The following is a 20,231-nucleotide window of genomic DNA, read 5'->3' as shown; positions in this document are numbered from 1 at the left end:
AATAAAGGCTATTCATATGCTTAAAGCTAATAATGTTACAGGGCTTGTCTACATGAGGAAGTTAATGCACAGTGAGGTCTGCCATGGTTTTTGGCAAATATGGACACACTTAGGGCACATGCTCTTTCACAGCAGAGCAGTCACTGTACTCAAAGCCAGTCTCAGTGCATACCACCATGCATATTCACACAAGGAATTAGTACTGTGAAGTTAGTGCACCATAAACGCATCCTTTAGGTTACTGGATACTAGAACCCCTGAATGGGCGTGATTACACCACGCACAGCTGTGCTAGGGAGTAAGCCATGGTAATTTTGGCATTTTGCATATGCAGCACAGGTGAGAGTGGGTCATGGTGGTGCTCTTTAGCATGGTCCAGGACAGCATAGATAGGCCCTATAGCTGCATCCACACATGCAGGCACATGCAGCTTGTGGCACCATAAACCTCTTTGTGACACCACAAACCACATGCTTTGCATATTAAACTGTGCACAGCACTACTAATTTGCAGCACGAGTACAAAATTTGCTACCGGGATTTCCTGTTAGCAAAAAAAAAACCCTAGAAAAAAAAGCAGGGCAAAGCACGCCAAAATAGCATGCACAAGGTCAAATACAGAGATGGGGGAGCAGCCAACCCCGAGCTGCCTGGTCCCCCATGTTGAGGTACACTGTGCCACAACCAGCCATCTGCAACTGGCTGGGGCTCAGTGTGCCTCAGCATGGGGGCTCCACAGTGCATGGAGACAGGGAAGCGGGCAACACACAGATGCCTACTCTCCCTCATCTCTGTATTTGTCTCAGCGCATGCTATTTTTGTGTGTTTTGTCCTGCTATTTTTTTCAGGGTTTATTTTTTTTTGCTACCAGAAAATGCCACTACTTTGTACCACAGCACACACCCCTGCATGTACCCTGTTTTGTAGGCCATGCCCAACTCCTCTCAGCTCCTAGCTGGACTCCACGTGTGGCTCTCTGACTGGCTGGGGCACAGGGTGCCTCAGTGGGGGGGGCTGCCTGTCGGCTGGCCCTGCACTAAGGCACCCTGTGCCCCAGCCAGCCCCATCCCCTGCAGCACATGGAGCCTGGCCAGGAGCTGGGCATGGCCCACAACAAAGAGTACTTGCAGGGACATGCATTGCAGATCAAGGCGGCACAAATTTGTGACACTGCAAGCACACACCCCTGCTCATCTGGATGCAGCCTATGAGTAAGTAGGTCAATAGGGGCATGCTAGTCCTATTCACTCTTTTGAATAGCCACACTGCTGGAAGCAAATTATATATAAAAATACCCAACAACTGATCACCAAATTATTTAGGCCTTGAAGGAGAAAAGACAATTCCGTTTGAGTTTTCAAATAGCAGGAGAATGGAGCTCAACTGATCCCATTTTTATTTAAATGTGGAAAAATTATAGAACTCTTAGCCTTAAGGAGAGCTTACTGTCTTCTGGAAATACTCGTTTGGCCTTCTCTTTTTATATATATATAAATTAATCTTTAAGAGCCGGGCTTTGATCCCTTTACTCACAATAAATAGTACAGAAACATTACAGATGTTCCCTGTTAGCTACTCTCAGCATTTCTTTTGAAAAGGGGTCTTCACTTTCTGTCTCTGTTTTTTATGTAGCAAGCTCTGTATATCAGTTAATGATGCCAAAGAGTGTAGTTTTATAGTATATGCCTTGTAACACCAAGGGGCCAAAGACTTGTCATCTCTCACCACTGGTCAAATGAGAGCATTAGCACCTGTGCAGACCTCTCTGTGTATTATTCCTTCTCTTTATTTCTCCTAAGTCTCTGAGCATTTACTGACTGCAGATAGTGAAAGAGGGAAGGTTTATTGCCCAGTCAAATTTTCTTTTCCTAGCCCCCTATTTTCAAAAGCTTTTAAGTACATGCTAAGGTCCAGGGGATAGCATTGAGTGCTAATATATAGGGATGATTTCCTACATTAGGGCTCTTTTTCAGAGTTCAGCAAGACCTTGTTCCCACTGACATCACTGGTTTTATCTGCTATGCACCAGGAAAGCATCAGAATCTGTCCTGTTAGGGGCTGAATTGAGTAGCGGCTGTACCTTACAGGCATTGTTTTTGCTCTTATGGTATCTGTATGTATTTGGGGAGACAGATGCTGTTCCTTCCACATCTTTAAGACTCCTACAGCTCCGATTGTTCTGCATCTGCTTTTCACTGACTCACTGATGCTTCTAATCAGACATGCAGGTGTTTCCTTTTATTAGGAGATAACATTTCCACACTATTCTCTCTGGACCACAATTTCCATACACCCTATTTCTCTAACTCTCAGTCCTTGCAAATGCTTGTTTCCCAGCACAGCACCATATAGCAACACAACAACATTGTGACTGTTATGGCACTTATTCATACCCAAGGGCTGGAATCCCTTCTGTCTCAGGGCAGTTCTGTGCCAGTAAAGCATCAGTGATTTCAGTGGAGTCACTTCTGAGTGGTGCCACTGTAGAATGAAGGAAACTCCTGAGATGTACCTGGATGTCAGGCTTCTGTTGGTTTGAACCAAGAGGTTGGGGGAGGGCTTATTTAGCAAAATACTTTTGCTTTCCATCCACTGTGAACTAAAAAATCAGCACAAAGCTGCAGTGGAAAGCAGTAGGTGGCTAATTAAAGCAATTGAATTATTTTCTCTCAGCAAAGAATTGATTAGGCACTCGAGAGCGCATTGAGCACACATGGCATTGTGTTTGTCTCAGGCTCTTAAAGAAGGACCAATATAAAAAGCTGTAATTTGCTGTTTAAACAGTTATTTCATAAATAGATTTCTGAACTGTTCATAGCAAGACTAGAGAGATTTAACCAGATAACTAAGTGCAGCACACTCACAGGTTAACCTCTGCTGCTAATTTCCTTTTCTATTTATTATTTTCCAATGGATAAGTAAACTGCCCTTTCCTCACATTCGTTTCACAAGCTGATCTCTGCATTTTCAGTTTCACCTCTTGTTGATCTCTCTGCATTTATAGGCAAAATCACACATGTGCATAGACCTCAGTTTTGCAAAAACCTGGATTCTCAACTGGCTCGAAGCAATAGGGTTCCACTGAAGCCACTGGAGGGACACCAGTTTACATCTACTGAGAATGTGACCGATTGTCTCTACTAGAGAAATTAGCCCGTAAACATTGTCTAAATCCTGACTGGTCTCTCTGGGGTAGTTAGCACCATGCCTGCCTTCTCAGCATACTAAGGACTTCATCTCCAAGGGAGAGCCAGTGTTAGACTGCTGGGGGCCTCAGGCAGAGGCTACAGTGTGGGCCCCAATCTTTCTCCACATACATATAGGATGGCTCACCTCCTAGAGCTCCACAAAGCCTGACATCCTGGGCAATTGCTCTGGCTGCTTACCCTTAAAAGCAGCTTTGCTTTTGGTTGTCACAGCTTTGTGGAGTTTGAATTTCACTGTAGGAAAAGGAGTATAAAATCAATGCCTCCTGTATGTTTCAGTTTTGCGATTTTCATCCTAGCACACTTCCAGAAGCAATAACTTTTAGTACCTAGATGAGCCAACATGCCAGTTTAGATCAAATCTATGATGATATTAATTTTCAGTCATAAATAGTATATCTTTACTTCCGTACTGTCCTGATGTGCCTCGGAGGTAGCTAAATTCTACTGATGTCAGGGAACAGCTTTTCTACATAAAAGTGGTCCCTTGTGATATCATAAGCATAGAGCTAACCTGTTATGGGAATGCTATTGAGAAGTGTAATAGAATCTTTTTAAATGTACAAAAGCAACTTTAATGTTAATACATCACTGAAGAAAGAAAATAGCATTGTGAAAAGTCTTAAGGCTCTGGCTGGAAGAGGAGCTGCCTGCTAATGAAAGGTCCTGTTTTGTTGGCTAGGTACGTAAAGAGTATGGAAAATGCCTGCGCACACATTGCTGTAGCGGGAAAAGCACAGAGAGTTCCATAGGCTCAGGAAAAACCTCTGGGTCACGGACGCCTGGACGATATTCCACAGGCTCACAGGTAAAAAGTGTTCGTTAGCTGGAATGCAATGCCTCTCGCCTTCCTGCTATATACTGTATTACACAGTCAATGTCCTTGGGATCAGAAGGTCAAGAATTCATTCTTGAAATGGCATCCTTTTATATGGGAGCATTGCACTGTGCCACAATGATCCAGCCATCAAAGAGATGTTGTGTGGTTTAAAATGGATTGGGAAGTAGTTGATTATAGAAAAGATTTGAAGAATTGACCATCCAGACTTTATTTGGTGTGTGAGTATATGTGTGTACATATGTGTGTGTGTATAGACTGTATGAGATGTTTTGCTGTGTATACACATACACACACACGTGTATGCAGGTATATATTTCCCCTTTTGGACATTATGGGTTAACTTGTCCTCCCTGAAACAGTATGTACGCCATCAGAAGTCAAAGGAGCTTCTTCAGAGCTATACCAGTACAATGAAGAACTAAGTTTGTCTCCCATCTTTCAAATCTGACATCTCATAATCAAATACAGTTTGGTTACTGAAATTGTAATTGTCATTAGTTTCCCCTAACACTCTGAAAATGAATTGAGAGGAAAGCAAACACGCCAAAATTGTCTATTTTTCCCAGATGAGTAATATATGTACTACGTGATAAGATTACTGTAGTATTCCTACCCTTTTTCTGAGAGAAGACAACAAAACTTCTCATACAGTGTGGAAGATGAAACAGATCATTTACTGGTGTTAACTGTTTTAATCAATTCTGTGGGTTACTGATTTTCTTTGTTTCAAATTCCCTTCAACAAATCCACCAGGTTTCAAAACTACTATTTATTTTCTAAACTGGTTATGCCTTGGTCATCTAAAAATTCAATTTCTATTTAGTTGGTGCATTTAGTATTTTACTTGCTACCTTGTGTACAGATACAGATTTATGAAGAACAGTTCATATAAAATGAGGCAGCTTAACTTCTTAATCAACAGAAACCAAACACAAATGTATTCTGTATTACTAATGGATCTAATTATACTTGACAGTTCACCTATTAAATTATGAAAGGAACACACAGCAAATAGCAGTTTATAATCTCCCTGGAAAACATTATTTGTGATTTATATTTTAGATGCAAATTGTAATTTATTTTTTTAAGTTTTCCAAGATGCCATCCAAGAGCTCTTGTTTGGTGTTTGCAAGGAACTGGGCCAATTCAGGGCAAATGGCAGTAGAATTGTAGAGTCTTTTGCCTCATTCAGTTCCACACCTGTCAGCAATGGCCAAAAATCATTAAATCTGACAGTTGTTTGGTAGCCCTTCAAATGTGTCAATGCCATATGATTTATGACTAGGGCCCTACTTAAATCCTGGTTTTGCAATTTTTGTGGGAATCACAAAAAATGGTGATCTCCACAAAAAATGGGATTAGCTGTGCTTTCCCAGGAAATCAACCAACAAAAAAAATGCTGTCTCCCTAGTGGGAGCCAGTGGTCCTTGCTGGTGTTGCAGCCCAGCCTCATAGTCCATCTGGGAGGGGAAGGTGCTGGCTGGCAGGGTGGCATGAAGGGAAGAAGCTAAGATGGCACCTGCCCCCTCATGCCGCTCCACTAATTAGCACTGAGAGGCAGGGCAGCCAGCAAACAAGATGGCAGCCACCACCTTGTCCCTTCTCCTCCTGGGGCTGCCAGTCAATGCCAAGGGGTGGGGCTACTGCAAAATGACTGTGAAATTGGCTCTTTAGGCCATGACCAAGCTGTGAAAATTGATTTCTCTTTTCGTGATTTGGGTAGGTCCCTATTTATAACTAGGAAGGTGCCCATATCACAGAAGTGATCATTACAGTTAACTCCAATAGGCACTCCTTTCCACTGCTGTAACACTGAAGCTGAAGGATGATTGTGCCTTGGAGAGGAAAGAGGCCATCCCTCTAGGTAAAAATTGAGGTACTTTGGCCAGTTTTGCTCCCATTGCAGTGCTTACTGGTTCTGTATAGCAGCAGAGGATTCCCACCTCTGGGCCTGGCCATCGGCATCTTTCCTGAACATTAAAATATACCCATACAAACTGACAGCAAAAAATGGATGTTGGATCCCACTGTGTTATGGAGAGCATCTAATGCCATTTGTTGATTACCTAAAGCCAGTAAACTTGGAGAATTTTTAGAGAAATGATATGGGTCTGCTTGAAAGCACTCAAGCTTTTTTTTTTCCTTTTAGCAAAATACACATTGAAAGGTGGGGCAGGAGTAGGGGAAACAAAAATCTCGGGATTCCCCCGCCCCATCTTAAAGACACTCCAAAGCATTAGAATTAATATCCAGACTTGGTCCCCCAGTAATAATTAAATATCATTTAAAAAATGGAACACTAAAATTTCCTTTTATGGAAAGTCTGTAAAGGTTAATACATGATTAATAGATGTTTTAGTGAAGGGCCCATCAGTTATTATGAGGTGCAACAGGTTGGACTCATGACAATTGGTAACTCCTCCTGTTTGTATGGATTGAATGACCTGTGACATACTGTTCATAGCTGACATACTGTTCATAACTACAACCCACTTCTAATTTATTAACTTAGTATAAATCACAAATAAATGAAACAGTAACATAAAATATAACCAGTATGGGTTCTCACAGTATTTTCAGTCAGATGTTAAGGAATGTAACAGTGCTAGACACCTTAACTCCCTTAGGCTTCTTAGTATATCCCAGCCTTCACCATGTCATCACAGGTGAGAGCAAGACCAATACCTCTCTTCTGCTCTCCCCTCCCACATGTCACTGAGGTTGGACAAATGTTTCTCAGTACTTGGTAGATCTGTTGACACACAGTGTAAAGGCAGCACACTTGCACAGTCTGAGACTGGGCACACCCTCTTATATCTCCATGACCGCAAAGCCCTGGGCTCTCCATCACTCCTCCCTCCTAATATTAAACTCTTTCTGTTCCAGTGGAAAAAGAGAAAAACTTTTTTATTGTGTGCAGCTTTGTTAAAACGTCTCCATTCCTAAGGTCAAGAGATGCAGCGCAGGAATGTTCCTCTCCTGATCTAGGGGAGAATAACCTGTAATATGGGGCCAGACTTCTGGAAGTGTTCAGCACCCAACAACTCCTCTTTACGACCTAAATAATCAGCAAGAGTTCAAAAACACAAATCAACCCCTCTCCCTGCTCCATGCCCCCCCCCCCTTTAGGCACCTGAAAGAAATGGAGAGATTTTCAGAGAACAATGAGAGCTGTAGGTCATGGCAATCTTCTGAAAATCTGAACTTAGTGTTAGCTGTTTAGTTTTTTGGAAACCTGGCCATAGATTTTAAGTGAAGGATTGGGAGGAGGGACAGTGTGGCATGAAGTAGTTTATATAAATATTCCACGACCCATCTGACAATTAAAACAAAATCATACAATCCAGGACAGTAGAATAAGATCACTTTCCTGTGTTCATGTTGTACCCAAGAATGCTCCACTGTCAGTACTTTTTTATGATGAAAATATAAGGCCTTTTATTTTGCAGTTATTTCTGATGTTTGCCATGATGAATAATAGAGTTGTGAAAAAACCTCAGTACATCCAGAGATGCCTAGACATATAATAGCTATTCCATTATACTTTACAAAAACATACAAATCAATATACACCAAGGTAATTTCAGGCCCATGCACGCTAGTATTTGCTAGTTTCAGTTATTTAATGCTCCATTGTTGGAACAGTATCCCACATGGATTTGGAGGGGTTTCTTTTTCATGGCCTATATTGTTTTTTTATTAAGATTTAGAAAATATATGGTATCTTGTGATGCACTTCTTATCTGAGATATAAATTCATGTTATGAAGCCTGGGAATGATGTGTCTGATATGCAATAGGTAGGTTACAACCAATCAGAAACTGCTTACTTACAGCTGGATAGAAACAAGTCTCATCCTGAGCTAGAGATGCCAATAGCCATCTTTAGTGAGGCAGAAAGAAACCTATCTGCAGCTGCTAAAAAATTCATTACCTGCTGTGGTTCAATCCCTCTTCAGAGCCGTATTCGTCGGATGTGGAATGACACAGTTCGAAAGCAGTCCGAGTCTTCCTTTATTACTGGAGATATAAACAGTTCAGCTTCACTCAACAGAGGTAATTATAAATTATTTTTCATATGTATAACTTTTGTGATTACTTTAAGGATGCCAAATATATCGTCCTTTTTCCCCCTTCACACTACCTCCCATTGTACCGACATTATTCTATAAGAATGTTACAAGACACAAAAATGTTTTAGGAGTGTGGTATGTTCCATTATTCATTAGTTTGGGAAGATGTTTTATTATTGTTGCTGTTTTCCTTTTTAATTTTTTTTTTACACATGCATTTTCAAGGATTTAATTTCTGAAAGTAACTTCTGAAAGTAAGTTAGGAAACTAAATGAAACCTTCTTTCTGAAGTCAACTGGTAGCACCATAAGACAGTAAGCTGTCAGGCCTCATTGCTAGTAGTGAAAATGGGCAGTTATGGGACTGTAGAGTCTATTAAGCATCATCAAATGCCACATTGTCCCAGGTATAAAGCAATTTCCTAGGCTTTTGTGGAAACAAAAATGTACTGCTGAACACATTTTTAAAGAAAACTTGTACTTGGAACAAAATCATCTTCAGTGATCTTAATATCCAAAATGAATGCCTGACTAATATGAGCAATCTGGAGAACTGGAGAGGAAAGTCTTTCTGAAATGTATGGCAAAAGAGTAATATTAGACAAAGTACAGTACCTGGAGCAGTGTGAAATCTTAACAGCTTTTTAAAAAGGTTTTTCATGAGTGTTCCACAGTAAAATGATTGTATGGAAATAGTGGGATTGCTGAGCCTCAAAAACTGCTGTTTCACTTCTGGTTAAGTTACTTTGATAGTTCACTGTAAGTAATTATGGGCAAAGTCCTCAGTGTCACACCTTGGCTTCAGTGCTGTAAATCCAGCAGCTAAATGCTGGTGTGGAAAGAAGCCAGTATTTGGCCCACATCTGATTCTCTTCTCATTTACACTGGTGTAAATCAGAAATAATTCCACTTAGGTCAATAGGAGTGCTTCATTGTAGGAAAAAATGATGTGAGAGGAGACTCATTCATCCTCTTTTATTTTTATTCAGGCAAAACTCCCGTTGATTTCAGTTATAATTTTGCCTGCATATAAAAAAAAATGTGGGACCGTCTTTATTTGGGCTCTGCAATTACTAACAATGACTACTCTACTCTAGGACACCAGGGACATTGAGCTCAGTTCCCTGAATGCTTATACGCATTGTCCACACCCATTTGAAGGCAAGAGCAGGTGGATGTATACTGATATCTCATTATTCATGCTTCCTTTTTAATTTTATTCTTTGTTGAAGGTTCACTGAAGTAGAAGGAAGTGGCCACTTTGTTGGCCATTGTGTAACAAAGGCAACCATGTGAAATGAACTTCCATCACAGTAGGTTTGGAGTGTTTTTGTAGTCCTGATGGTCCAGGAAACAAACAAGAAGTATTGTGATGTCTTTTATTGGACTAACTACTAGTCCAAAACAATCACCAAGAAAGACAAACAAAAACAAAAAACAAAAACTTTACCTTCTATCGTAGATGCCTCCATTTAACTTGTTTTGTCCCAGCTGATTGCTGTTCATGATTCTCACCTTTCCCCTGTCACGCAGAGAGATGAAATGAACAACTTGGTGCTGCTTTGCAGGTTTTACTTTGCAGCATAAGGCCACTCTGAAGTCAGACCTGGTTTCCCACATCTTCCTCGCAATCTGAGCTGCAAACAGCAGTCCATTCTCTGTCCAAAGCATGAAATGTAAATTGTATCCAATAATGCAAGCTCTCACTTGCTTTGAAATATACAGCTGGGGGTATAAACAGGAAAGCCTTTGAAGCAAAATCTCTTGGGTTCATCAGTAAAGGAAAGGTGTCCTTCCTCAATCTGGTTAAGTAATTTGTTCAATGTTGAAGGTGTCTCCCTAAAATGGAAATCATGGCAAAGCTCCGGGGTGGTTGGCTTCTATTTCTTCATACCCAGTCTTGAAGGGGAACATAAATAGATTTTCACACAAGTAAGATGAATAAGGCCCAAGTTAGGCAATGCTCACTGCCATCAGTTAGTACTTACCTGTGAAAGTCATGCCATGCAAAACAATAGAACCACATGCCTGAGGATATGCTCATCAACATGGGGAATATATAGCTGCAGAAGGGAGAAGAGGGGCTGCAGCATTAGTTTTAAAGGAAGCAGACACCGTATTACACATTTTTATTGTTAGTGGATAAAGACAGCTGTACATACAGAAACTACAAAAGGTCCTGGCACCAAAGTGAGCACGTGATCACCCATTATAGAAGCTACTGAGCTAGGAAACAAAGCCTGAAGTTAACAGACATCGAGCTACATAAACCCTCTGGTTATTTCATACATAGCTTTTATCCTGTATATTTCAATTGGAAGAACATAGTAACAGCCTTAGGGCTTTTGTAACCTTATGCATAAATTACTTCTCCAATCCCTCACAAAAGAAGAGAGTGAGAGTCCTATTGGACTGATCTTATAATACAATTTTACAGTTCTTTTATTCCTCTTAATATTTTAATATATATATCAAGTATTAAAGAAGCAGCATCGTTAATGTTTTATTTGCAAGTATAAAATAAAAGCTCAGAGGAGTAATGTACAAGCCTTGAATGTACATTTTGCGTCTTTCCCTGCCAGTGGTTCACACAATAGAACCACATCCCTTTTCATAAGTTTCTACAGTCCTCATATTTGTCTGGAAGTTCATTATTTGTCTGCCCGTTTATAAGAGAAATTAATTGATTGAAATGTCATTTCAGTTGATCTGGGACTAACTTGCACTCTGACACACTTTGAACAGGTGTTAGCAACTTTTTATTAGAGCGGCTTTGCGTAACTCATTTCAATTTGTAATCAAGCACACTCAGTCAATTGGTGCTCTCCACATTGCTCACCATTCTGAAACAATTCATCCTTCCTCCCACTTTCTCTCCCCAAAAAGCAACAGTCTTGTCTAAGCTTTTCAGATTTCCTGGAAAAAACCTTCTTTTCTTTGAGTGATGTCAGCCAAAACAGCCTCTTTCCTGATCTTCCTTGCTTCTCTTGCTAAACGATCACCTCTGTCCTGTGTCTCTGGTACCTAAGTTCTCTCTGATCTCAGTTCTGTTGTCACTCATCCCACCCGCATTCTTCACCATCTCCCTGCAGCTTGCAGGAGTCCAATGGGCCTGGCTAATCTAAAGGACAGCATAGAAAAAGTCATTTATCTCTATGCTTATTTGCTTATGATGATTAACAGTAAGGCTTCCATCTGACTTGTCCACTCCATACTGTTGTTAGTTCCCTCCTCTTCTCCCTCTTCTCTTTCTCCAGATACCTTGTCTTTCAAACTCTAACATGTCCTTTGAAAATAGAAAATTCATTCTTTATTTTCTGTCTTTTCAGACACTAATTCTCTTAATACCCCTTTCAGCTTTGTGTAATTCCAATTCATCTTCTACTCACAGAGGTAAGAAAAGTCCTGTCAACTGGAAAGCTACCCCTTCACCTCTTCCTGAATTCTGTTCTCATTTATCCTGTGAAAAACCCAAGACAGGGCCTCAAACTCCCTCTCTGGCATGGAAATGTTCTGGAGTTTGTAACCAAAAGTCTTCTGACTCCTGTCTCGAAGACATTATCAGTAGTAGGCTCCTTTCTGCCCACTTGTTGGAGGCAACTCTAAATTATAGATTTGTCCAAAATATATCAGGATAATTTCTTCTTTTTTCTCACACTTCCTTTATTCTGTGAGGGTTTCTATAACTTAGGCAGAGGTGAGTGGAGAATCAGGTCAATTGTATTCTCCTCTCTTGAAAAGCAGGACCCTGGAACTTTCACCATGAGAAATCTCCTGGGATTCCATCTTTGTTTCAAAATCTAAGTTGACATCTTCCTCCTGATAGTCAAGGACCACATTATTTTTCCTTCTTTTCCTACCACAAATTGACCTCTGCCCTTTCTGTCACTCATGCCTCCTATGCCATCCCACAATTCTCTTTCCAGCGTCCTACTGACTTGCCCATTTTTAGGTGAGAAAGTCAAAACTCATACAGCTTACCTGTGATTCCATCCCTCTGTTTTGAAAGGTGGTGCTTCATATACATTGTATCACTTTTTATGTCTAACATGGAATTGGTGCTGTTGTGGTATTGCTGTCTTTGCTTACAGCTGGTTTCAGTCTCCTAACTCTAGGGCTGTGCATCCCTTGCAGACTTTAGTCAAGTTATCTCTGTTTGAGTTGACTCCTCCTGAATTAGCCTAACTCAAGTAAGAGTGGGCGTGCTATGAAATAACACTGGCTCTGTCTCGGGAGACTGAGTCTGCAGCCCAAGGTAGTCATATTAGCATCTAATAAATTATTCTAACTTGAGCTAGAGTTTATACCAATAATAGAACAGCCAAAAGCATCACCACAATCTACTTAATGTTTTCTTATGTGGGTAGAACTCAAGATGCTTGCAACTCTTGAGTTTTAACTTGAGCAAGGTCTGCAAAGATGACAAGTTCTGAGAGATTTGAGTTGAACTGAATGAATTTCCTTAGCAACATCATGACCTGAGAGACAAGTTGCTCTGCATCACTATGAAGTTCATGGGGCTTTGAGGTTCTAAAACTCTTCCAAAGTGCTAAGCTGATAAGCATCTTTTTCTGAGAGAACTGTAATAAAGGCCTTTAAATAAAAGGTAGTAGTGGCTGCATCTACATGAGATGCTGACTGAACAGTTGTTACTGCGCAGTGTTATGTAATACAGTGAGTTACTGCACAGTAGCATGGATGAACACTTTTTTTGTGATGCTGCTGTGCAGTAGCCTAATACTGCTACTCTATGCAGTAGCCTAATACTGCTACTCTGCAGTAGCATTGCATCATGGTTTTTGCCACGCGACGCTACTGCACAGTAGTATTGGACTACTGTGCAGTCAGTGTCTCATGTAGACCTGGCCAGTGTGCACTCTGGTGGCAGGTTGTTTTAAGTTGTTTCTGAAACCTACTAACTAGTTAATGTTCTTTTTGTCATGTCCTCCCCTTTGACTCAGCAGTCTCCTGAATCGCCCACCCCTTGTTTACATGGTTACCTTTAGGGAATAGACATTACTTTACAAGACAGTAAATGAGCTGCATTAACTTTCATAATAGAAGTCAATAGGGATGGTCTTTCATCTGGGAGCCTTGCTTCTTAGAGACTGAACAGTGTAAGGTAGACAAAGACTGCAAGAAGAACAGTGCTTCATGGTTGCAGTTTCATGGAAATGGGTCCCAGAAGCAGTAAACATTTAGAAGGTATTGTTTTGTAAAAGCATATCTTATGATACTGGGTTTTTGGTTGTAGCCGTGTTGGTCTAAGGACTTAGGCAGGCATGGTTCTTTGAGTAGATGTGATATCCTTTATTAGACCAACAGAGCAGTTGGAAAAAAGTTCTTGGCAAGCTTTCAGGTTCAGTCATCCTTCTTCAGGCATGGGGAGTCTCTGCTGTTCTGATACTCCAAGAAATGAGAGAAGCTAAAAGTGTAGCAGGATGTCAGTGAAAATGTAAATAGGTAGAAATTAAAGACAAAAGGTAAAGCAAAGAGGTAAAGCAGAGGGGGGAGGGGGGGAAGAGAGCAAGGGAAAAGAAAAAACTTGTTTCCAACTACTCAGTTGGTTTAATAAAAGATATCACATCTGCTCAAAGAACCTTTCCTCTCTATTTTATGATACACGCTTAGAGAAACTTCTATTGCTCTTAATTATCAATTGTATTGCAGTAGCACTTCGGAGCCATACTGAAAAATGGCGGTGGGGCACTTTAAAGCTTGTTCAATGAGTTTTAGTTCAAAGCGCCCCACCAACATTTTTCAGTGTGGGGACGTTGATACACGTGTCACTCTGGGCTCATTCATTATCACAGCTCTCCAAGTGGTGCTAATTAAAGTGCCCCCTCCCCTCTGCCTCCCAGAGCATGTCTATAAATGCCCTATGACTCTAGCCTAATCATGAAGAGATTAACTACTGAATATTGGGGCAAAGCCTGAAATTCAGGTCTTCCCTTTGCCAGGTGTGTGTCTTTACCAGTAGAGTATAGAGCCAGGTGGTATCTTCCTCTCTCTGGTCCAGTGAACTTTTAATTATGCCATACAAAGTGGAATAGATTCATCAGGAGCAGTTGAGAGGACCCAGCCTCAAAAAATGCCATGAAGAGGTAGCAGACAATTCCAGATCTTCTTGGGTAAAGCTGGGGAGCAAGACATGGTCTCCCACACTCTGAGCATGTTCTTTAACCACTACACTGTTTTAGGGGGGATACTGTTGCCACCAAAACATCATCCAGCCAAATTGTGTGTGTAACCACAACTGATAGGCATCCTCTGAGCACACTACCAGTTTGGGTAGAACACCTCCATAGTGAATCCTGAGTGGGCTGTAGCTTGAACTAGGTATGAAGCTACTCAGGCCTGGCAAGGCTTAGACAGTTCTGGACATGCTCAGAAATGGATCTTTTAGGTACATATGGAATTTTGCTGGCAGGAATGTAGGCACCTGTGGTCTATAAGGGCCTCCAGGGTTCTGCAACATCTGAATGGGAGTGTTGAGGCACCAAACTAGGGCTTTGGTACCTGCTAGGAAAGTTAGACAAGACTGAGGTGCTTAAGTCCTTCTGTAGGTCTGGCTCTGGGGCTTTATTGAGTTGAGAGGGAGCAGTACAACCATCTGATTTCTCTTACTGCGTAACACAAGCCACAGAATGTCACTCTCTGATTCCTGATCATAACTTCTGGTTGAAAAAGAACATATTGTTTAGAAAGCCATCATGAAACTTTTACTATCCCAAGCAGGTCTTGTTCAGAATTTGAACCCAGAACCCATCACAATTTTAATGGAATTTTACTGCTAGGCCAACAGTCCACCAAATGTAGCTCATCTACCCACATTGATCCAATTGCAATATTACAAATTTGAAGAACTATGCAGAAGAGGGACCGGAAAAATGCTTCTAGAGGCATGGCAGAAAGATGGAGAGGATGATTGACAGGGCTGCTAGACAGGAGTGTGAGTCAGTGCCAGAGTTGCCACATAATAAACTATAAACACTTTGAAGTTCAAAGACCCTGTAACACCAGTGCGTTGAAGACCATAATGGAAAATTAGAGAAATCCCATAGAACTTCCTAGTCAGAACATTTTCTTCTGAGAGTCGCAGTTAGCGTATGCTTTCAGAAAATGTGAACCTACTGATGTGTGGTTTTCACCAATATAATGAGGGCAGCGTGTTTACCAGGCTATTGTTCCCCATAATGGATAAATATAATAGCATGTCCCATCTAAATAACCCATCCATAACATTGAAATGCATGTTTTATTTCCCTTTGCCTTATTATTTCTCCTCTGCATCTTTTTTGTCAGCCACACAGACATAATCTGAAATGTACACAGGAAAAAGGGAAATTATTGCTACTGTTTTCCGAGATAATCAGTTTAATGTCAAATTCATGCAGATTCATTCATAATGAACAAAACAAATTGAGCTCAAATTCAAACAGTGGGAATCTGAGTCAGAGAGGAAAATTAAAATGAGTAACATTAATATCCTGATTTCTAACACAACTGAGACCTGATTGTTTTCAGAATGAAATCTCCTATCAAATCCTTCCCACCAACCCGAAGATGTAATTAAGCTGTGATTTCCATAGTGAAACAGTATCTGCACTGTTAACTCAGTGGGGACTTCTTTGTACATTGGGGTGGATGGGTGGGTGGCCATATTATGCTGGGTTTTTAGGTAGCAGGCTTTCAGAAAAATGCATTAAAATGTAAAGGTCTCCATGCAGCAGAAGCCTACCGCTGCAGTTTGCCCTGTAAGGCTGTACTGTGCCCATGGCTGATATGGCAGCAAGGTGGCACAGTTAAGCAGTCAGTGCTCCAAATGCTGTTGCATCCAGCTTGTTCTTGCTAGAACCATAATTTCCACATACACATGGAAAATATACTGTGCTTCCTCAGGGCTCCACTGACCCCACTGGGACTAGTGTCAAGCACTGGCTATATTTAGATTTTTGTGCAAAGATTCAAGCCAGTCTCAGGTTTTATCTGAGCACATGCACTCACAAACTTGGAGGCTGATGCTCTGATGTATTATAGTTGCAAAATGTTGCATTGTTTATTTTACACCACAGTCAAAGTTGTCTTTACAGCTTGTGGAGACATGCTTAAGTTAGCTTTAAACCAGTTAACTTGGGGAGGCTAATAGCTGTGTAGTTGAAGAAATGTGCAACTCTGTAGTCATACAGTTTTTCAAGTGGCTTCTGCAATCCACCCTGAGCTCCATGCTCCCATGGGAGGGACTTACAGAGTACTGCAAGCAGTTCCCAAACTATCAGTAGCTAGCCAGACCAACCTGCTTGGGCTGCAGTGACTATAGTGTTGATGTAGCAACTAGAACACGTCATAACTCTGTAACTATAGCACCTAGAGTCATAAGGCCAAGGTCCTTGGTGCTACCTTAATAATGTGCTCACAGATAGTAACAAGTCATCAGATTGAGCCTCCCAGCTATGTTACTGTACCTTACTTAGGTATGCAGACAGTGTGCATACCTAAGTGAAAGCATTTTTATATGCTTTTTCATATTTCCAATGTGAAGAAACAAAAGACATGTTTGCACTTGGAAGGCAATGTGTCCTACCTTTGATGCTACCCCTAAGCACACCCACTCTAATGGCTTAAACCCAGAAATATGGCTGTAATATTACTCAGGTGTGTCTCTCCAGTCTCTGTTGAGAGTGCAAACTCTGACATGGTTGAAAATAGATGCTGTATTGACTCCATAGTAGCCTCACTTGTGTGTTTTCTGTGTTTGGAGGATGTGTGCAGGCATGGGTGGGCAGAGCATGCTTGAGGGTATCTTGGTTGGTACACACCACCACAGTGGTGTATGCATGCTAAAAGAAGGCTTTAGAAGACATAGAGCATAGTAACTGTGGCATTGCAAGTGAAGGGAAAGGGACAAAATGGTAAAAGAAAAGGAGTGCTGTTAAAGAGACATTAAAGCTGCTTGTTAACATGGGGGAAAAAGCAAAATGGTGCTTTACTTTAAGCTCGGTGCACCCCTGCCCAGAAGAGGCATCAAATTAGTTGGACCTGGCTTGCCCAATGTTTATATAGATCAGGCATTTTAGTGGATTTTTGACACTTTCATCTAATAGCCAATTGAATCAGCTATTAGATAAAAGTGCCAAAAAGCCCCACTGAAGTGCCCAGTCTATACAGATGCTGTGGAGCCAGATTGAACTAATGCACTGCCTCTTCCAGTAAAGCATTTGTTTTTGTTTTTTTCATTTTTTCATGTCTGTCAATGCCATAAGTGCATAAGCCTAGTGCCTGGAGTATCCTCTTTTGGGATACCTGGTTTGGGTCATTCTGCTTTGTCTCCCTTTCCCTCATGCTGACAGGTTGTGCAGACCTCGGTCACAATCCTTGAAAGTGTCTCCCACAGTCAGCCAACAAACCCCTGTGTTATGCTCCGAAGTGTGATCTTCCCCGGCACACATCTTTACCAAATCAGAATTTCTCCAGGGCCAGTCTCAAACTAGTCACCAGACCTAAGAGGACATGTCACAAGCCATCTAAAAACTGCCCTGAGAACCTAATATGACTTCAGCTGTAACACTGATGCTTGCTATTTAACATCCTTTAATCAAATAAACACATTGCCTGTAGTAGATGCCAAGAGGCATACAGACCTACCTTTTCAGCCAAACAGTCTTTTAGCCATCATATCTCCTAAACAATAAGCACCTTGCTTCAAGATCAGTGTTCTAGTTCAACAGGGTGAAGTGTCTAAAATAAAGAGAGCCTATGTGCTGAGCAGGGAGATGTGTGGAGATACAGTGAATGTAGGGTGTGTCTGAACTCCCACCTCTCCTCAAAACAGGTGACAGACGTGATCTCAAGTTATGAGTCTCTGTCTTTGGTCACAACTCCTGGAAGACCATTTCAGAATGGATATAAGGAAAAACTTTACCGTCCAAGTCCCCAGGGCCCGGAATAGACTCCCCCCAGAGGTGGTGCAAGCACTTGGATGCCTTTCTTGCTGGGATCATTTGACCCCAGCTGACTTCCTGCCACTTCGGCAGGGGGCTGGACCCAATGATCTTGTGAGGTCCCTTCCAGCCCTAATGTCTATGAAATCTTCTTGGCATCCAGAAGGGAGATTCCCATCTTCTACAGTTATACAGTCACCTCAAGGCTAGAGCACCTGCCCAGGAAGTAGGAGACCTGGGTTTCAGCCCTCTTCAACCTGAGAACACTGAAGCCAGCTTCTTTCAGTTTCCAGAAGAAGGCCCCAAACAGCAAGTGGTGGGCTGGTCTTCATGGCGTCCCCTTCAGCCCCTTCTGTATGAGTGCAGAAAGAGAACAAACTTAGTAATGCAGACAAACACTTGGGAAAGAGGAGTTCTGGGCACTTGTCCTGCTACTAGGGTTATTTCTGTTTTTAGATGTCTAATATAAAATGCACAAACTTTCCTGGAGCTTGGACCAGAACCCAGGATGATGTCTTCCTAAGGAAAATGAAAGGCAGAAGATGAAGAGATTAAAAGAAAACTATTTGGATAATCAGGCTTTAAAGTTGGTATTCATCAGGTCTCATGCCCCCACAAATCTGTACCTGACACAGACCTATAGAATCAGATTTTTTCAAAATTTCTCAGCCCCCCCCCCCTTTTCCTGGTTCTTAGCTTTTGGGTACAGAGACTTTTTTGAAAATTCAGTAGCTTCTTTTAGGTGCCTGGAAGGCCCAGAGCTCAGCTGAATATCTAGGCCCTAAAAGTTTTACTGGAGTACCATGTCCAGTCCCAAATCCTTGGGCTGTCTGTATTCAGTAGCATAACTGGCGGGGGGAGTGGGGAGAGTTAGGGGCACCAGGACAGCAGCCCTGGGCACTGATTTTGTTGTGGGGGTGCAAGAGCAGCCATTACTAGAACAGCAGCTTATTGTACTGCTTCAATCAGGATGGCAGGAGGTAGCATTGCCTCAGGCACCAGATAGGTGCCCCAGGCACAGAGCTGCACTGCTATGCCTCTGTCTGTATATCACACTTGGCATACTTATCTGGCCACCATAACTGTCTCAAAGATCCTGCTGAATTCCTGTTGTATTTTTCAAAAACCCTAACACACAAAACAGCTCTGAGAGAGGTGAGAGCTCCTTCACTCAGCTGGGTGTCAGGAAGGCACCATCAACTTAAATCTCACACATCTGCCATAGCATTTTTTATCTACTACTGCACAAGTAATCCTTAAGGGCATTATTGTTGTTGAAACATGCTAGAGAAGAAAATATTTGTTCTGTTTTATTTTTCCTCAATTTATTTTCTTTGTGCAGCTGAGAACAGGCAATTTCACTGTTTCCCCACAGCAAGCTGTTAGTTATTCAGTTTCCTCTGTCATTTGTCTCTCACAGAGCAAGCAACGCAGGAGTGGGCCTTCTTTAAAAACAAGAAACTGCAATTGTAAAAAATCACAAAAATTGGTAGGCAGGATCCATGGCAGTGGTAGTACTTATATTTTTTTTAAGATCTATTTTAAAATTGACCTGATGTTAAGTTGATGCTGTAACTTAATGGTGGCCCTTTATAGGCACTCATTTCTAAATTAGTTTTCAAGATTGTACATGCCACATGGGCCTGGTTGCATATAAAATTTATGTCCACAACTGCATGTATAAATGTCCAAAGAGAAGTGGCAGGAACACTGGTGGGCATGTGTGAATGAAATGGGGGCCCTAAATTGAAGAGGTGGGTTTTTAAAAACACCACTTCAACTTAGGGTCCTTTAAACCCCCGTGTCATGCACATATCCGGCTGACTTACCTGCCTCTCTGGTGGCAGGGAAGGGAGGGTGAGCTGCTGCGGGGTGGGGGGACTGCTGCTTCCCTCCATGGCAGTGGCGGTCCCCTCCAGGTGGCACCCTGCTCAGGTGGTCCTGGGGGGCACCACAGCCATGGAGGGAAGCACCAGACCCCTGCACAGCTCAGGCAGGCGAGCAGGCTTGGGGTGCGGGGGAGATCAGGTTTGCCGCTTTTCTTGGGCAGAGGCTGCCATTCCGGGCTGCTGCCAGGCTGTTTGCAGGGCTTCCTGCAGAGCCCCTGAGCTGCACAGAGCCTGGTTCTTCACTCCGTGGCTGTAGGGGCAGCAGACTAAAACTCAGAGGAGAA

At 41.9% G+C, this 20,231-nt stretch overlaps 1 protein-coding gene across 12 annotated transcripts in view; it reads left to right on the top strand.

Moving 5' to 3' along the window:
- ADGRL3 (adhesion G protein-coupled receptor L3) overlaps window positions 1-20,231 on the top strand; it is a 1,275,722-nt gene that overhangs the window by 1,178,380 nt on the left and 77,111 nt on the right. For all 12 annotated transcript variants that reach the window (XM_019522289.1, XM_019522280.1, XM_019522284.1 and 9 more), the window contains 2 exons: window positions 3,888-4,013; window positions 8,005-8,101. In XM_019522289.1, the coding sequence (XP_019377834.1) occupies window positions 3,888-4,013; window positions 8,005-8,101 (223 nt within the window). The remainder of the gene's footprint in view (window positions 1-3,887; window positions 4,014-8,004; window positions 8,102-20,231) is intronic.

Source organism: Gavialis gangeticus, unplaced genomic scaffold, assembly GCF_001723915.1.
Source record: "Gavialis gangeticus isolate Ggan-Ray unplaced genomic scaffold, GavGan_comp1, whole genome shotgun sequence".
NCBI lineage: Eukaryota > Metazoa > Chordata > Crocodylia > Gavialidae > Gavialis > Gavialis gangeticus.
This window is presented reverse-complemented; position numbering and strand designations above follow the sequence as displayed.